The 19,491-nt window shown below is 39.9% G+C and overlaps 1 protein-coding gene and 1 long non-coding RNA gene across 2 annotated transcripts; both read right to left on the minus strand.

Annotated features, from left to right (window-relative positions):
- Positions 1 to 231: 231 nt before the first annotated feature.
- Positions 232 to 4,111, minus strand: LOC116222555. Its single transcript, XR_004164720.1, has 6 exons — positions 4,077 to 4,111; positions 1,401 to 1,454; positions 1,012 to 1,074; positions 604 to 669; positions 385 to 438; positions 232 to 263 (listed from the first exon to the last, which is right to left on the minus strand). It is a non-coding gene; the product is annotated as an uncharacterized LOC116222555 (long non-coding RNA).
- Positions 4,112 to 14,824: 10,713 nt separating this feature from the next.
- Positions 14,825 to 19,491, minus strand: LOC116222527 (collagen alpha-1(XIV) chain-like). The gene is made up of 2 exons (XM_031576944.2): positions 19,437 to 19,491; positions 14,825 to 15,438 (listed from the first exon to the last, which is right to left on the minus strand). Exons 1-2 carry the CDS (start codon positions 19,489 to 19,491, stop codon positions 14,825 to 14,827), a joined length of 669 nt encoding a protein of 222 aa, XP_031432804.2.

Raw genomic sequence — 19,491 nt, forward strand, 5'->3', positions numbered from 1 at the left:
TGTATTGTATTGTAATGTATTGCAATGACTATGGCTATGGATGTTGTTACCTTGACATTCGTTCAGCTACACAAGAGACTACTTCTGCCTAGGGTAGACATGTGAAAGCAAAGACTAGGGTGCCCCCTTTAGTATTACTGTGGTATTACTGAAATAACTGTTGCTTAGGAGTGGTTGAGGAGATGCAATGTTACATCTTTAACATCAGTGAACAATGTGAACTTTACCTTAATGCCTGGTTGACCTCTTTTTCCTGCAGGGCCCTTGAAAACATGAAAGAAAACATGAAAGAAAACACAACCATGCCAGGAACGTTGGTAATGTGGTACGGATGGAGAACATTAATGCATCCACTTTTAAAAAGAGAGGATATGAAAGGCTTACATGGTTTCCAGGATCTCCTAGTATTCCCACTTGACCATCCAGCCCTGTATCTCCCTGTCAGAGGAGCAGAAAACTCAGTATATAAAGCCATTCAACAAAAGTAGCATACTTTTATATTCATTGCTATCTGCCTGCCACACACATTGCAATCCTATTAATCCTATATTATTTCAGCTGATATCATCTGTGATACTTGACCTTGTTCAGTTATTCACAAACCTGTCTTCCTCTGTTTCCCTGTTTTCCCTTTTGGCCTGCAAGTATGTTGTCTGCCCCATGTTCTCCCTGAACAAATGGACAATTAACAAATCTTCTGAAAAATGGACAATTAACAAATCTTCTGAAAAATGTACAGAAGTCAGAAGTAGGCACAGTAAGCTGTCTGAGGCCCGCTATATCAGACAAGATTTTTGTATTAAATCACTAACATTATATATATACACAACTGCATTTGCACATAAATTATGTCGACAATCAGTGAATTACATCAGAGACTATAATTATATTTTTCTGTTGTGGATCGCATGATGTTCATTTCCTATGCATGTTGCATGAAAAAATCCTACATTCCTTTTGAGTTGTTAGCAGAAACTTAAATGTGTGATCAATGCTGACATTCAAACTTACAGTATCTCCTCTTAAACCATGCTGTCCCTTTATGCCAAGATCCCCTCTGATGCCTCGTCGACCCTGGAACACACAGGAGGATGATGGTGTACATAAGGTAATTGCCCATCTTCCAAAAGACAAGCCATTATCTCCAAATGTATGACTTGTATTAAGTCTTAGTAATTGCTTGTTAGGGTGGTTGCCTTCTTAATGTACGCTTGTCTGTGAAGTTGATTACCTAATGAGTTACACTTTGTTATTCATTAGGTAATGAGTATAGGTAAATAATCAAGATTCTTTGTTAGATGTCAATCAAAAATACCCTTAAGTACAAGTAAAAATACAGTAAGTTGAGTGCATGTTACAAATAGAAAAGAATAGAATCGAATGTCAGAAAGAGACTTTACAGGGTTGCCAGGATCTCCTCTCTCCCCAGGTGCGCCAGGAACTCCAGCACCACCCTATATAGGATACATATCAAAATGTTAATGAACAAACAAAAAGATGTCAAAATATGTGTGTACAAGCGTACTGGCTCGTTGTTGTTATATTAACCACTGAGAGGCAACACATAGCCATTCACTACAAGTAGCCGTAAGTTGCATTCAATGGGGGTCCAAACAGTTGTGCAAGGGATAACGAACAAATAACCAATAACGCCAAATAACATTATTCAAAACGATTTGACAGGTTCAACAGGTGAAATAATGGAAATGGAATTTTGGAAATGTTAGCAAATGCAGCCAAAATAAAGGAAACCATATTTGATCTTTCCTGGTTGAACAATTCTTGAGATCTTGAAGATCTTATGAAGTTTGGACTTTTACAATATATTGATCATAGCTCCAATATCAATCACACTCTAAAATGTAATTGGCTCATATCTGTCACGCGCTGGTGAGGCCAGGGGTATGAATATTGAACTCAAATGCAGACACAGAGACAGGACTTGTGAGAAGTTAATAAGTAGTAACAGTACTAGCCACCAGGCAAGGCTCAGTAGTCAGTAACAGTCTCTAGGTTTGGCACACAGAGAACAGTCCAAGCAGAAGTACAAAAGAGTAGATGGAATCCAAAAAAATGAGGGCAGGTCCATGGTCATGCACAGTTACAGAGAAGCAGGGGTAATGCCAAACTCACTGGTCAGGCAGAGATCGATATCCAAAAATCAGTAAATCCAAAAATCAGATAGTCCAAGGGAACAGGCAAAGTCGTAATCAGTGTTAAACAGGCAAAGTTGTACAAAGCATGAACACATAGACTGTACTTAAGGCAAGAGTGAGACCCAGAGGCAGGGCGGATAGGCGGGGGCCCTCGGGAGGACAGTCCAGAAACAGGACAGGCAGGTGGACACTCTTGTGGATGGAACGAGACGGCACCGATGGTGAAGACGAAACCCCTCTGGGGACTAGTCAGGATGTCTGTGGTGAAGCCGGAACCCCTCCGGCCAGCAGGTGTGGCAACAGCCGACTTGGCAGCAGGCGTGGCAATAGGCTTGGGCTCAGGAACTGGAGACCCAAAGGCAGATACTGCCTCTGTGGCATCAGGAACAAAAACTGCCATGGGGACAGTAACCACCTCAGGGGCAGGAACCAACTCAGGTACAGGAACCATCTCAGTAAAAGGAAGCATCTGTGAATCAGGAACCATAGGAACAGGAACCTCCTTAGGAACCATCTCAGTCACAGGAACCATGGGAACAGTGACCACCTCAAGAACCATCTCGATGACAGGAATCAACCCAGGGACAGGCTCTGGAGCAGATGGAATGACATGAACTGCTTGACATAAACTGAATCAGGGGCTGGCTTGGTGTGGGTAGACTCTGGGACAGGCTTGGCTTGAGCAGGCTCAGAAACAAGCCTGATGTGAACTGAGAGGCTCAGGAACAGGTGAAACGTCAGCTGGAGTGCTTGGCAGCATGGATAGCCCTGGGGATCTTGGGGAACAGGATCTGGCAGGGGACTAGCAGTCTTGAGTCCACTCTGTCCAGCCAGCACGTTGAAAACTAGCCAACTCAGGAGCAGGGTTGGGCAGGAATCTAGCAGGCCCCATATGAGCCAGACTTAGCCTGGGAGCTATTGAGTGACTCCTGGTGAACCTACAGGCTCCTCCTCAGTCTCTGATACAAGAAAAAAACCATCTCTGGAATCCCCATAAGCTGTGACTTGGAGAGTGAACTTACTCTTGTAAAAAAGGGAACATGGAACACATGCAAAGCACAACATGATAGGAGATAGAGGAAACATGAGCCAAGATCTGGAGGTCCTGGGCAGGATCGTGACAACATCATTGACTACTTCACAAATCAATGTTAATTTAAGGGTTTTTTTTTAAACTTTTTTTCTTAACAATGTCTGGTTAAGGCAAACACTTGGACAGCCTTGGACAAGATGGCATTTTTTTTTTTTTCAAATGTTGATGATTGAGTGTATGAAGATTTGTTATCACATGAACCTAACTGCATATGAAAAACTTCACCTCCTTACTAGCCTGGCTGTGCAGCTAATGATTTATGCAGCATTTCCATTTGAAATACCAAGATACTTTTGAGAGAGATTCCAGTCAGAACTAGTCTTACGATTCATATTATTCTGCTCACATACTTCTATGTTAGAATTAGAAGTAGGGTTAAGCAAATATCTGTGTTTCTGAATGTGCCATTTCTTTATGTGCACCTCTGTGTCTCTACGTGATAAGGATTGTGGTGCTTTGGTTATGTCCGGAAGGCCATAGGGTAACTCTGACTCATCTACACTATATATCACATGTTAGAGCTAGACCCAGGACTGTCTCTGTTCTAGTCAGAGAAGCTGGTCAATCTCTATGTGAAGCCATGCTCTCTCTCCCTTTAATGCGCATCACTGTAAATAAAACCTTGTTTTTTGATTTCTCTGCCATTGTCTGATAGAGGTCTCCAGTCCTCTGGTATAAAAATACTATCACTTTGCATGGCGTTAACATTCATATAGTTTAAAATGGAAGGAGTAACTCTGTGGATTGTTCCTACTGCATTGCTTGTGTATTACTACAAGTCATTGCGAAGGATAACATTAGCACACAGACATTGGAGAAAACATTACCTGTTCACCATGAACTCCATCCAGGCCATGTTCTCCATCATCGCCCTATTAAACATGATTATTACACATTGTACATATTTCAGTACATATTCAATGTTCCACTACAGCAGTCAATACTCCAATTATTATCACAGAATTTATTTGACTTTCTTTGCATTGATTGGAAATATTTGTTCTTACCACATCACCATTGTAGCCTCTGGTACCCTGAAAAATCCATACATCAGATATCTTGTTTGACGAAAGTCGTGGTTACTGGTTACATGCTTTTAAAACTCTCAAGTCTGTACACCTATGACAGAATGGTGTGACTGCTCTCTCCCTTCGCTATGTAAGGTGTCAGAAGTGGGATGGCTTGCTGTGAGGCCAATGGAGGCGTGCCCAGTATATGAACCGTATGATGGACCAACAGGTTAGGGTTGAGGATGTGAGGAACCCCAGAGATGGGTGAAGTATTAGTGTGTGGGGCACCCTGGGATGGGAGAAGTACAGATGGAGGATGCGTGACGGATGCCTGTGTGCATGAGGCGCATTGGTGTGCTCCCCGAAGGTGAGGGCAGTGTGACTGAGTGCCGTCACTATGGTTGAGTATTGCGTTCTGACTGCCATACCAACGAGCCTGGGTTTTTGCGTTAGGTTGCAAGTTTGGTACCTGGGTTCAAGGTCGGGTGGGGTGACTGTTCTCCCTTCGCTACATATGGTGGTGTTAGCAATGGGTGCTCTGCTCTTTCCTTTCGCTACAGTACCCTACCTTCAGACCTCTTCTGCCATCGCAACCTGGTCCTCCATGAATTCCATTTGTTCCTGTAGGTCCTCTCTGTCCCTATAATAAGCAAACAGGTTGTTTTAGGTGATTGGTTCAATATTTGGCCTGTATATGTATATAATAGTTGAGTACGGTTTTGGCTTCAGGAATAAGACAAAATATGTATAAAATGAAATAAAAGTTACAGAAATGTATTCTATGTTCTTCAAGTACAGAATGTTATTCAGGTTGGTGTTTTTTCCCCCCACTACAGCAGGAACGGGACTGAAAAAAAGCATCCTGCATAGACCTCTAACATTACCTACAGGCTTTTTCAGGTGGAGCAAACAAAATAGCCTAGTCAATAAACTATTTCTGCGGGAGTGGGCCTGGAAAAAAATCCACCATGCGTAAAGGCTACTACTAGGGCCGAGTCTTTTGTTTGCTTCTGTGTTTTACCATTTTCGACGCGTCTGTGAAAACGGTCTAATGTTATAGCTATCTCTAAACTTTTGATCTGGAGTCGTATATTATCCAAGAGGGGCAAAATAGTTGGCTAACGTTAGCCTATTAACCGTCACCAAACAAGACTGCCTAACTGTACGTGACGTATATTTACTCCCTAAACCCTAAACTAAACGCTATCAAAGGAAAATAAATGGTACCTATGATGGCATTGACCATAGCAAAGATAGAGTTGAAGCTAACGTTCAGTAGCTAGTCAGCTAAATTAAACCAACACCGTTTACATCAGCTTCATTGTTAAAATATGCAACTAAACTAAACTGCGCTTGCGTTAAAATGCCAAAAGAGGTTGAAGTATAGCAGAAACCAACGTGTGTCATCAAAAATGCCTGTCTTGAATTAATCTTCCGTATCCTATGTTACTCTGGTGTACCAAGCATCTTTGCTTATGTGGCCAACCAGGAGCCTCCATTAACTAAGGTTAATTAGAGTATATTACCCATATTTAGTTAAGGTAAAATAAACCTGCCATATGTTGGATTAAACACAAGAGGGCGCACTTGGACAAACATCGATATGTTGAGGCCGATACTGATATGGACTGATACATGTCAAAGGGGCCTTTAGATTATATGCAATACAGGCGATGTTGTGAGAATTTCCAAAGTAAGAGGTCCCTTTACAATGAGATACAAGCAAAACTATACGCACACATTTTTCACCATATCACAGCATATTCCACAAATGCCACCAGGTTGAAAGATTATGACAGAGATATAATAGAAGGATGTTTTTATGAAGAAGAATTGCAAAAGTTGGTAGGGATAAAACTTTCGAAGTTGAAAAGATTTTAGAATGAATAAAGATTCATAAAATGGTTTGGTTGGCCTTCAAAATTCAACAGTTTGATTCATGAGGATGAAATGGTTGACGTTTCAAAACCTTAATACACATGCACGTATACCAGAGTTACGGTTAACCATCTTACATCCTAACAGCTTGTCTGTCAAACCAAACTATCAATCAAAAACGGACAAATAGGTTGTTAATTATAATAGGCCATCAATCATTTTTGACAGATTCCTTGATCAATAATTGTACACATTCTTCTTGCCCCGGCTTCAATTCTTCTATGTTTGCTGGGAGCAATAGCCAGGTTAGTGGTTTTTACCAAACTGCGCTGCATAAAAAGGTCAATCACAGAGATGCCCGGAAGCTCCAGATTGATCCGATGGTTTATCTGTGCATGCAAGACTTGGCATTTAGGTGTAAAACAAGAGGGGCAGTAATTCAGTAAAACAGGATACTAACAGTATAACAATCTGTGTTTAAATCCTAACAATTAGGTGTTGTATGTATATGGTTTAACACTCACCCCCCTCTGTAAGTATGCCTTTACCAACCACAAGCTATCCTTTTTACAAATGATCTACTTTCATTAATTACCTTTGGTCCTTATACACATTCAGAGTGACTTCAGCTACAGTCCTTTGGCAGAAACTGTTTTTTTGTTTAGTTGGCCAAACTCTCCTTTTTGTGAATATGGTCTTCAGCTAATTTCTCTTTGCTAAAGGTGGCTTAACTGGAAGGTCATAAAGGTTTAAAAATGAAGTGTCCAGTGTTCATTAGAGAGCAATACAAAATTCCATAGGCATAGAATATTATTAGGTATTTTCATGGTGACCTTTTTCATAATAGTATAGATATAGAACAATTGAGCTTTTGTCTAGATCCATTTTGAGGGTGTCCCTAAGACACACCTGTGTATCGGCATATTAAAGTGAAATCACACTTACAGGACCGCCCTCTTCTCCAGGATATCCTGCATGGCCCTTTGACCCTGGAATGCCCTGTTCAAACAGAGTAAAAAAAAAAACATCATATATCATCTGAGATCTGAGCCTCACGAAAACATATTCTTACATCTTGAAAAAAATGTACCGAGTTAACATAGAAACAATGTAATGAAAATGTAATAAAGGTTAATACTGTATGTATTGTACAGAAGCAGGCACTGTTTAGCAAGTTGTATTACATTGCAGTATTTAACATGCAGTTGTAGGAAGATGCAAAGTACAAAAGAAAGCTGTGACTACAAAATATCGCTGGTAAGCGACTGTCTAGTAAATAATCTCATTTGTTGGCAGACTAGCCAGACATTTCAGTAATGTTATAAACAGGACCCTCTGCATTGTGCAATAAAAAAAAGATGTGTGCAATACATTAAAGCATAATGAAGTACAAACTAAAACCTCTCAAATACACTTTACAATATATCTTTGTATTATAGTTAACTCCCTTTTTTGATGGTTAGTGGACACGGTCAACCCTGGAAAACCCTAGTCATGTAAAACTCTCCAAGTGTGACCTGACCTTTGGTCCTGGTGGTCCTCGTGGTCCTCGCATACCGTCTTGGCCAGTGCACGTACACATCACACCACAGCACACCTTCTCTGTCACTGTATGCTGAAGGTACAGGCAGACAACGGACAGGGTCAGAAAAGGTCAGGCAGGAATGACAAGAGTTTGAGACAAACAGACGTGCAGAAACCCCAGAGGTGATACCGTACAAAGGCATTGTGCATTTTTAGCTTTCTGACATCTGTGAACAGCATATCAACAAATATACTCAATCTGGGCAAGACACCTCATTCAGCAAAACTTGAACTTATCTTATTAAAAACTAAGGACAACTTGATAGTTTTGTGGCTTTTGAGGACACCTTACACTAACAAAGATAATGTAATGCATCATAAAATAAACACATAAATTAATTGTTTGACTTAAGTGCAACTTGCAAATTAATGTTACAGCTGATTTAGTGGTTTGGGTTGTGTTGCTTACACCGTTGCATTACCACTGTATCAGCTAAGCTTCTGTGAACATGATGGTTGTTTCAAGGATAATCTTTGATAGAGGTCATAAACAGAACTATCGGATATTAATCTAGGCTTTTGGTAGGTGTAACCAGTCAATCTAAAAAACTGAATTTAAAAAAATCGGAGCTGTGCATCAACGTGTGTTGTGTAAACATTGTGTAATCTCTAGGAATTGAACCAAATTAAACTGAGGACCTCAAAAATGCTGGGGCTTTGCCCTGTTTAGGAATAATTTCGGAGTCTCACTATGTCTTTCCGTATGGCATCTTCTATGTTATACGTCCTGATGAAAAAGGGCTTCTTGTAACCGAAACCTCGCCCAAACTCAACCATCTGAAGCTCATGGGCATTTTGAACTCCATCCAAAGCCACCGTTATCAGTGCGCTTACTCCTGCAAAGAAAATCATTTAATTTTAATTCTGTTCTCATATCCTAGTAGCATATTGTCACGAACAGCAACATGTTTTTGAAAATTAGATTTCAGTTTTGGCACCTCAGGAAACCCTAAATACATTCCAAATACAAAGAAAGGTTCGCCGTACGACAGTGAGGCATTTTTATGTGACAGACAATGTGGTCTGTGTGACACTGATATTACTTTCTATCTGTCATAAATCTGTGTGACGCTAATATGACTTTCTATCTGTCATAAATCTGTGTGACACTGATACTACTTTCTATCTGTCATAAATCTTTTAATATCCTACCACTACTTCTTAGACGGTCCGATTCCAACTCCAGTGTTTTCACTGGCTCATCAAGACCATCTGAGAAAATGACCAGCACCTGAAACATAAAACATAAATATAACATAATACAACATAACATAACATAACATAACATAATATAATATAGCATAATATATTATAATATAATGTAATATAAATATATTATAATTTAATATAATATAATATAATATAACATAATATAATATAATATAATATAATATATCATCCAAAATGTAGAAATGTTCATGTTTACCTTTACTTTAGCTGCTGAATTTCTGAACACTTTTTGGAAAGACTCCAAAAACTGTGTGTTAAAGAAGGTGTTCCTATTTGCCACTAGATCTGTCACTTTTCCCACCACCCCTGAGCTGTACTCCTCAAAGGGAAAGTAGTCCAGCTCTCTTCCCTCTTTATCGACTAAACTGAAGGCGAACTTTGGCTTAATGATGCTATTAGGAACGCAGCATATGTTATCCAGAGACGCAATTTTGCTGATTATCTTGGGCAGCTGCTGCTTTAACTGGACCTGTCCACTGAAGACAGCGTGGTTTGGCCTTCTGGTGATATCAAATCCAACAGCAATGTCCACATGACATCCTAACGAGAAACACAGAAGCAGTGCATACTGTGAAAGCAATGCTCATGTCTTATTTTAATACTGTTACAATCTGCACTTTTTCCTGTCTGTTCCTAGTTTTGAACTCGTAGTGTAGTCTTGTAGTCTTGTGTGTTGTTTTCTTCCAGGTTGCCTTTGTTTACTTGGCCATGTGCTTCTGTTGTTCCCCGCCCTTTTCTGCTCTTCTTGTTTATTAGCACAGTTATTGTCTGCCTTGTGTTCACCTGCCACTCATTGTATTAAACCACTGATGTTTGTTTCCCTTGTGGTGCCCCCTGTTTATTTAAACCCTAAGTTTCCTTCAATTCTTTGTCAGTCATTGTTTGTGTTTCAATGTTGTATCGCAGAATATTTTCTGTTTTTCTTTGTAACCCACATAGTAAGGAAAGTCTTCTTGCTTAGATTTAAAAACTGTGTGTAGTGTCGTGCATATGAGTCCAGCACTATAGCGAATATTACAAATACATTACTTTAATAAATATGAACACATGTTTTCCAACTAGTCAATTTGTTGTTTCCTTATTTGTTTAAAATAATACTATAAAAGTATATGCAGAAGAATAAGACTAAGAGGTATGGCTGTCATGTAGGTAAGGGAAGAGTAAACTGGGCCTTCAGCTATCAATAAACTGCATATTCTAATGGTAAACTTTCTATAAATTATTTGTATAAATGATTCTATTCTAACAATTCTTTATTATTATTGGAAATAGTATTACTGTAGCATGCAGGAGGAATCATGCCGATCAGTTGATTCCAGACAGACCGGTCTTTTATCTTTTCTTGTGAATTTAGCCTCCATATGACAAACTATAATCTCTGTTGTTTAGGTCTGATTTACAATTTAGGGCTTCTCTTTAATTACTTTCACAAAATCACAAAACTTGCAATAGATCACTTACCTGGGTCTGGGTTAGGGTCTGGGTTAGGGTCTGGGTCATCGGATCTTGAGCAGACGGTCCCAACCACCCTCTTCAACGTCTTTGTAAGTTCTTCATATGCGTTAATGGGTAAGAACCTATCTTTACTGCCTGCAATCTTGAGGAGTTGATCAGTCTGGAGTCTACCCACTCCAATCACAAACACGTCTATTTTACTGTTTCTGAGATCATCGGCAACAGCTTCAACATCTTCTTCTGTCTCTCCATCGGTGATTAACAGCAGAGTTTGGTGAACACCCATGTCTCTTCTGCTACCATGTTCAGTCTTGAAGAATTCCTGGATGAATTTCAGTGCTGGAACAATTTTCGTGCCTTCTCGAAGTTGCTTTATACCCTCTATCGCACTAATAATTTTTGCTCTATTCTCATACTCATTAAGGTAGAATTCCTTTTGTTGGTGAGTGCTGAACTGAGCCACTCCAACCTGTAGAAAGCTTTGACTAATGTTAAAGGTCTTCACCATGTCTGTCATGAAGATCTTCATGAGCGAGAAGTTGGAACTAGCAATGCTTTCTGAGCCGTCCACCAACATTACCAAATCCATTTTACAGTCTGGGGGAGAAAGATCATTTAACAGAATTTGTATTCTACATTAAAAGTATATTGAATGATTTAGTCACTTTGTAAAGAACAAAAGAGGGTTTGCAGTGACTCAGAGAGTGGGTTTTGCCATCTTACACATTTTACTCTTTATTTGAGGAAGATATCATACATTATGGATTGGATACAAAATAACTTACCTGCTTTGTTGACATTACAGATCTCTTCGGAAATTGTTCTGTCCAATAGCTCCAATGCATTAATATCATTCACATAGAACACCCTGTTGGCGTTATTGGTCATTGTAAGCAGCTGATTTGGTAGCTTTGTATTCTTGTCCTGCTTTACTCCAATACCAAATATACTGATTCCATTGTTACGCAGCTTTGCAGATGCTTCTTCCAGTTGCCCGGCATCTGTTGCCTCTTCATTTGTGATAACTATGAGAAACTTGTGCACCCATTTGTCACTTTGGGCACCATTTGAATTTCTGAAGTAGTTTAAAGAGTAACTCAGCGCTCTGCTTGTGTAAGTGTCACCATCTGAAGGCTTCAAGCGTGATATGGCCTGTCTCAGCTCCTGTTTGGTATCGTACTCATTCAAGGCAAATTGGATTTGTGGTTCAGTAGAGTAGACAATGGCCCCAATTCTCACATGTTTTTTTCCAATGGAAGAACTGTTCACAAGGGATGACATGAGGTGTTGCATACTCTGAAACTGTTCATCACTGATGCTCTGTGACCCGTCTACCAGGAAGATTATGTCTGCCATATCGATTTGACATCCTGTGGAAGAGGGATACAGGAAAAGATTAGTCGCACAGAAATGATTGTTCCTGACACTCTTCATTTTTAGTTTAACTGAATGCCATTAGGGGACATTTCAAACGAACATGTAAAGGAGTGGGTCCAGGGTTTGCTGTCAATCACTACTGATATTCTACCAGAGATAGACCCTCTGGGTTCTAGTTGACAGTCATGCTGCCAGTGTTTATAAAAAATGTTTACATGATGATGATTGTAATGATTGAAATAGCTGACTCATGCAATACAAAATCATAGCAGTACTAATATCCAAACCCTTCAGTATTTTAGGCCCTTTTTTACCATCATAAAGAAAAACTCCAACAACACTGAAATCACAAACCTTCCATATGACAGATGTCAAACATGAGTGTCTCTGATAATGGCTGCAGCCCATCAAAATCCTTCAAGAAATGGTATTTGTTTTTAATGCTGCCACCGATTCTTGCCATTTGTTTACTGTTTGCACTGCCTATGCCAATAGAGTAGATGATGACGCCTTTATGGCCCAGCATGTCAGCAGCATCAGCAACTTCATCCTGTGACCTCCCTTCAGACACGACAATCAGGATTTGTGGGACACCAGGGCGGCCCTCATCAAAGAGCTGGGACACATAACGGAGTGCTTTGCCAGTCTCCGTGCCACCACCCAATTCCCGCATGGCTTTAATTTTCTTGAGCAGCTCATCTTTCTTGTAGTGGGTGTCGAGACGAAATTCCAATTGTTGTCGTTTGCCATACTGAACTAAACCCATTCGTAGTGCATGCGGCCCAATGGCAGACAAATCGACAAGCGATCCAATGAACATTTTTATCTTCACAAAGTCTGCCGTGGAAATCATAGAAGAACTTTCAACCATCAAGAGGACATCTGCTTTCGTGTGGCATACTGTGGAAGAAACAGTACCAGGATTGATTGAAAATGTGAGAAATGCATTCTTATTTATAGATGCAGAAACAAGAAAACACGTTACCCATACTTTTAAACTGTCACAGAGAGTAAGGAAAAGAAACGGTCAGAAAAACTAATTTGTATCACATCACAATGTATCTCACCTTCCTTGGAACACATTTTTCTGACAATGTCATATCTACTTTGTAACAATGCATCAAAGTGTCCATGTAATCTTTCCCAACCATTTTAAAGCCAAATTCCCACACGATTACTTCCAGATATATATCTCCAGATATATGTTATATACACCTGGATCCACATGAGTAATACTAAACTGGATTTATGAACTTTGTAGGGGCCTTGGTTAAAATCGTTCTGTTAAATTTGCCAAATTTTGCAAATGTTAGAATATCTACCTATTTAATGGCAGTCATGACCTAGACCTTCGAATATGAAGTTGCCAGGAATGTTTTTTTTGTTGTTGTTGTTGTTATATAGTGTATTTAGTTTCTGGTATTTACCTTGAGTTGGGACGTTTTGTTGGGTTCTTGAGAACCCAGGAAGTCCAAATTGTCCAGGAAGTCCACGTCCTAGTCCATGTCCTTTCTGGCTTCTGTGGATTTCATGGCAAATGCTTGTCCTCAGGTCTCTCTGTATTGTGCTGAGTTTTGCAAAATCCTCCACAGTGAACACAAACCTCTGGGGTGGATAGGAGGCAATCTGCTGCAGTTCTGCAATCTGGGAATTTTTCACCCCTACGGTGAAAACTTTGACCCCTGACTGGCGTAAATCCATTGCCACCTGGCTGACATCATCTGCAGAATTTCCAGTTGTGAGGACAACGGCTAACTGTTCTACTCCATAGTGTTGCCTGCTGCCTCTCTTCCTAGTGAACACATCACTCTGAGCAAACATCAGTGCCTCTCCGGTCTTTGTAATTGTACCCCCTAAAAATGGAAGTCTCCTGATGTGATGGAGAATGTCCTGTTTATTCCCATGAGTGTCCAAGTACATTTCAGCTTTGGGTGTATTACTGTAGAGCACTACACCCACTCTCACTTTGTTTGAACTGATGTCCAGACCAGCTACAATCCGGTGAAGGAAGTTGCGCATATGTTTAAAGTTTTCGTTCCCTGTGCTGCTACGTTGGTCAACAATGAATGCGATGTCTGCAACTGTGGCTGAGACACATTCTGAAATAGAGATGATCATTATAATATGTGGTTATAGTGGGGGTTCTGTACTGAGCAAAACAAAATTCAAAATGTTTGTAATGGCTTAAATAAAGCTCACAACATGTGAATAAGCAAGTAGAATCAACAGAAAATACATGAACTATGTATAAATCAAAAATATATGAACTGTTAAGCAAAGTAATGAAATAGTTTACCATCTTCAACACTGAATGTATCCTTTGATTCAATTATGGCCTTTATTTCTTGTGTTATCTGCATAAAATTTTGCCCCAAATTCTTGGACATTGAGGAGTCTGTGGCGATGATCTGCATTTCCATATTGTCAGCATTATCAACCCCAACAGTGATCACATTTATACTCTGGTCTTTGAGGGTCTGTGATGGCCTAAGCACGCTGTCATCTGATCTCCCTGACGTCATCAGCACCAGGTACTGTCTAAAGCCTGGGTATAGACGAGCTCCAGCCTCTGGGGTGAGTAGGTTAGTGCGGGTGTAATCCATCGCTGCTCCAGTTTTTCGTGGTCCACCGCCTCTCAGTCTAAAACGTTGTAGGTGGGCGACGACCTCTTCTTTGGTCTTGTAGCCATTCAGACGAAATTCTACTTTGGTGTCACCACTGAACTGTGCCAAGCCCATGCGATTAGAGTCAATATTCACATTGAGTTGGTTTGCCAGGCCAATAAGAATGGACTTGATCATCTGGAACTGTTGAGGCGTTGTTGAACTGTCCACCAGAAAAAAGACATCAGCAAACTCTGTAACATAATAAATACATAATTGAAATATCTTCATATTTTTAAGGTATAAGTACTTGTAGTTTTTAGTTTGGATAATGTCTATATCATTTAAGCTACAACAGCTGACAGTTGTAAAGTCAATAAAACACTATAAGAAAATTTGCAGTCAAAATTCTAAAAAGTTGTAATGGCTGTTAATCACTTAACCTAGTGAGGCCTGAGTTATTTGGCGTTTGGCCTCCTCCACGGTGGTACACAGCACCTTCACGATGTTCTGAGAGATGCCCTGAAGAGCATTGAAGTCAGAGACGCTGTACACATGCTGGTCATGGGGCTCATTGCCAATCTTCCTCAGTTGTTCCTCATCTGCATCTTTGATCCCGATAGCATAGAGTATGATTCCCCGACGCCTCAAGTCATCAGCGTGTGGCTCTACATCATCTTGTGATCTACCGTCTGTGATGACAACAGCAATCTGTGGTACGCCCTGTCTCGCTCGACTGCCCGCTTGCTCAACAAATTGCTCCTTGAGTATGAAATCTAATCCCAAACCAGTCATGGTGCCACCTCCTTTGTAAGGCAATTTCTTGATGTACTCGAGAATCTCTTGTTTGTCTTGAAAGGTGTTTAGGAGAAACTCTGTCCGTGGGTCAGTGCTGTACTGGGCCAGGCCAATGCGGACTTGATCAGGACCAACGCTAAAACTGTTAACCAGAGTGTGGAGGAAATCCTGGATCTGCTGGAAGTTCTCTTTTCCAATACTCCAGGAGCCATCAACCAGGAACACAAGGTCAGCCACAGCCTCCTGTGTGCATACTGGAAGGATGAGGAGGATCGGAGAATAAATACTGATGTATTAAAGCCCCAGCTGCTTCAGTTGTAATGGCAATGGTAAGTCATTTAACCGTTTTTTCTACAATGCCGTTTTTAGTTAAATGCTTTGACATTGTACAGACAGTGCAGTGCAATCACACATTTACTTAATGAAAGAACTAACCTTTTTCTTGTGCTGCACAGGCAGAGACACAAAATCCAATGAGTATGATGACTAGAAGTGGTGACATTTTGTTTAGTATGTCCTGAAACATGAACATTAAGAAGATGAAAATTCAGAATTACTGGATGGCAGAAGATAGAGTGTCCGTGACAAATGCCTTGTCAGAAATGTCCTGAGGCATGAGAGAATGGCATGAGATAAGCACAAGTCCGTTTTCTTTCTTTGATTTTTCATGTCATGTCATGATTTAACTGTGAACAGCCAACTTACCTAGCCTTAGATGAAAGCCAAACCAACCCATAAACTCAAAAGTGCAGGTCTGTCCAGATGTTTGACTTTAAACTCTTTAAAATTAAAATTACACAATTTAACAAGGATGCCTATTCCAAGAAGAAATAAATGCTCAATCACAACTTGAGCAAGCATCAAATCAGCAGAGTTGACAACTTTCAAGGTTGACTTGGAGCGAGAACTGGTGAGATTGAAAAAGATTGACCAAAACAGTAGTATTTTTTGGTGCGAGATGCATTGACATCAATGGAAAAAATGTTCACGCTGGTGTGAGACAGGACATAAAAGGCGTGTCTCACGCCAAAAGTGTGAGACTTGGCAACCCTGCACATCAAGTGTGAGACTTGGCAACCCTGCACATCAAGTGTGAGACTTGGCAACCCTGCACATCAGTTGATGGAGATAATTTCCAAACACTGTTAATGACTTAAGAATATAATAATCAAGTGCTTTGTATTAATATATTCCTTGTATGAATCATGTGCTTATGAAAGCAGGAACATGGCTTTTCTGCGTGTGTGTAACTTAAAATATTAGGTGCCACTTAGTCTGCATATGTACAAGAGCATGTTTAGACCAGAAGTGATAAGAAGGGTCGAACTGTGCTTCTTCCGACCTTGCAAAACTTCCATCCTTGCCTCGGACATCAGAAATCCACCACGTGGTTATCCGTGCTGAACGCTCATCTTCTGTCTATATAAACCTTGTGCGATGTCTTTATCATTGCTTCACTTTCAGCCTTGTGCTGGGAGTGAGCCCGATTGCAATTGTTGTTTGTCTAATAAATATACTTATATGCAGCTCCGGAGTCCTGAGGTAACTAGGGTGAATTTTCACCTATCATCAGTGTTTTAGACAAAGTGGCTCAACATGCTTCCAGCACCAATACGATAACAAGTGCTGTATAACGAGTCTTGCTAGAGCCTCACAAATAACCAAGAACATTTGCAGCAGTTTCCTGACCTTCAGAGCAAACTTCTTACAGTACTTTGGTCCATTCAAAATACAATGTTCCCAATTAAGGGTAAAATCTGCTAGAAAATATATAATGTAATATCTTCTTGATAAATGTTTAATTGTTGAGGATATTGTGCTCAGCATAAGATTTCTATTTGAAGAGCAGCAGCAGTTCTTGTGTCATCGCTACTTTAGTTAGTATTATGGAATAAGATTGCTTCAAACCTTAACGTCTTGATTTCTTTCTATGGAAAAAGTCCAGTATCTTTGTATCTACCCCTCAGAGCTGTGTAGCTGTCACATGTAATTGTGCAAACACTTCATGTCACAGTGTAAGATGCTTACTTAATACTCCAAAGTCGTGTATTTAACAAATATTCAGGTTATCAGTGTACTTAAAAATTGAGATTAAGTAGCAATGTAAAGAAAAAACTAACAAATGCAGTGTTACAGTAAGACTTTTGCAGACTTAACACCCATATCTCTCATATTTGCTTGCTTGAGAATAGCAATGAGAATTTAATTGTACATTTTCTAAAATGTTTCATTTAGTTTCCAGGACATTTCAGCTAGTCAGACAGTAAATAAAAGGGAAAGTAATTGGATGAAGAAAACTGCTAATTCAACCACCATGTCCTGCATATAGCAACTGATGTAATAACAGTGCTTTGCAACTGGTTACCAGCACCAAATCTTGATGGCATTTTTCCAAATTCTCATGGATTTTACTGCACCATGTGTCATTAAATTGTACTAATTTCTGCCATACTAAAAGTGAACATAAATATACTTACATCAGAACTGTGCCCAGGGAAAAGGAAAGATCACCCATCTAGTTCCAGTGCCTCAGATGATGTGCTGCCCTGGTTGACCCTGAGATTTGTGAGGGTGTGCCCAAAATTCCCACTAGTACAGCACACACACACACACACGCACGCACACACACACACGCACGAACGCACACACGCATACGCACACACGCATACACGCGCACAGGCGCACACACACACACACACGCACACACACAAACACACATGCATGCACGCACGCACGCAGGCACGCACACACGCACGCACACAAACACACACACACACACACACACACACACACACACGCTTGCACACACGCACGTGTGCACGCACGCATGCACACACCCATACACGCGCACAGGTTATTATGTTATATTTGATTTTGAGAGTTTTGAAAACACAGTTTTGCCATTCCAACAAAGCAAAGATAACTAGCGAAAGTGTTGGCCAATTTGATAACCGATGTGAATTGGTATATGGAAATGGTATAGTGAACAGTCAGTCTATATATTTGATATAAGATATGTCAAATGAAATATTATGCCAGATATGCTGGGCAGTTTGTCATTAGTTAAAACAGAAATAAGTGATAGTACAGTGTAGTATTAAGCATAAAATGATTTATTACACAGTGCGATGAAATGTTGCCTCAGAACAAATTAACTTCTCCAACTAAATGCAGATCTCATCAAGACTACCAGGAATTATTAAATGTAATATGTTTCAGGCTACTTAGCATTACTATAGATTGATTTACGAATGTATTGTGTTGAAATTGTATTTCATTTACTTTTGTTTTTAGTGTGGTGTATATGACTTTAGGTATTACTGTATATATTGCTATTATTATAACTTTGACTTATGATAGAAGGAGTGGCTATTACATATTGAGAGACTAATGCTGTAATTCAATAGTAATGAAGAAAACTTGTATACTCGTATAACTCGTATATAGTCATAACAATATCGTTACTTAATAGCCACATCTTGTATTTCATATCATCACAGGAGTCCAATGGCTCCCAGTCAATGGGTTGATGCACTGAATGGCCCAGACCATCTTTAATGCTTGTGTTTCTGTCAAGAATATTTAGTCAGCCTAATCTCCTATCAAAGGCTATAGTTTGTCTACGTGATAAATACAATGTAGGTATGTAATCGGACACAAGATATAAAACAGATACAAATGTGTCCCAAGATCAGTGAACACAAACAAATGGGTGCATTCCATGTAAACCCCACTTAACCAGCACTGTAATTACTGTAATTGCCATAATGACACTGAAAACAGGAAAAAGGAAGGTGGGGTCATCCCAAAAAGCCATGCCCCCCTTCTCCAAGGTTGCTCTTTTAAGGCTTAACATTCACATTTTTAATCTAAATACAGGTTTATAGACATAGAATATGTTGGAAATGATCACCAACTAATTCTCTATTACACTACAGAGAAATCAAATCTTCCTGTTCTTTGCAAATTACTCTAATATGTCATCTATTGATATGTGAGACCACATGTGGACTGTGACAAGTGATAAAGTGCTAAATCTCTATACACATCTCCACAACATAACCCAGGGAACACAAAGTCAAGACAATTCTCCATAAGAACACTTGCCCGCTTCACAGATATCTTTTTTGTGAATTGTTTGCCACACACCCTGCCCAAGTGTGACAAATCCTCCGTGGAGAACATTGCATTAAGTGTACAAAGAGATAGAAGAAAACTACAATGAAAATGGCAAGAATAATAACAAACTTACCAATGTCCTTGATCCAGTGAGCAGTGTCCTTGATGAACTTTTGGACTATGTACAT

The sequence above is a fragment of the Clupea harengus genome, chromosome 11 (assembly GCF_900700415.2).
Source record: "Clupea harengus chromosome 11, Ch_v2.0.2, whole genome shotgun sequence".
In the NCBI taxonomy this organism is placed as follows: domain Eukaryota; kingdom Metazoa; phylum Chordata; class Actinopteri; order Clupeiformes; family Clupeidae; genus Clupea; species Clupea harengus.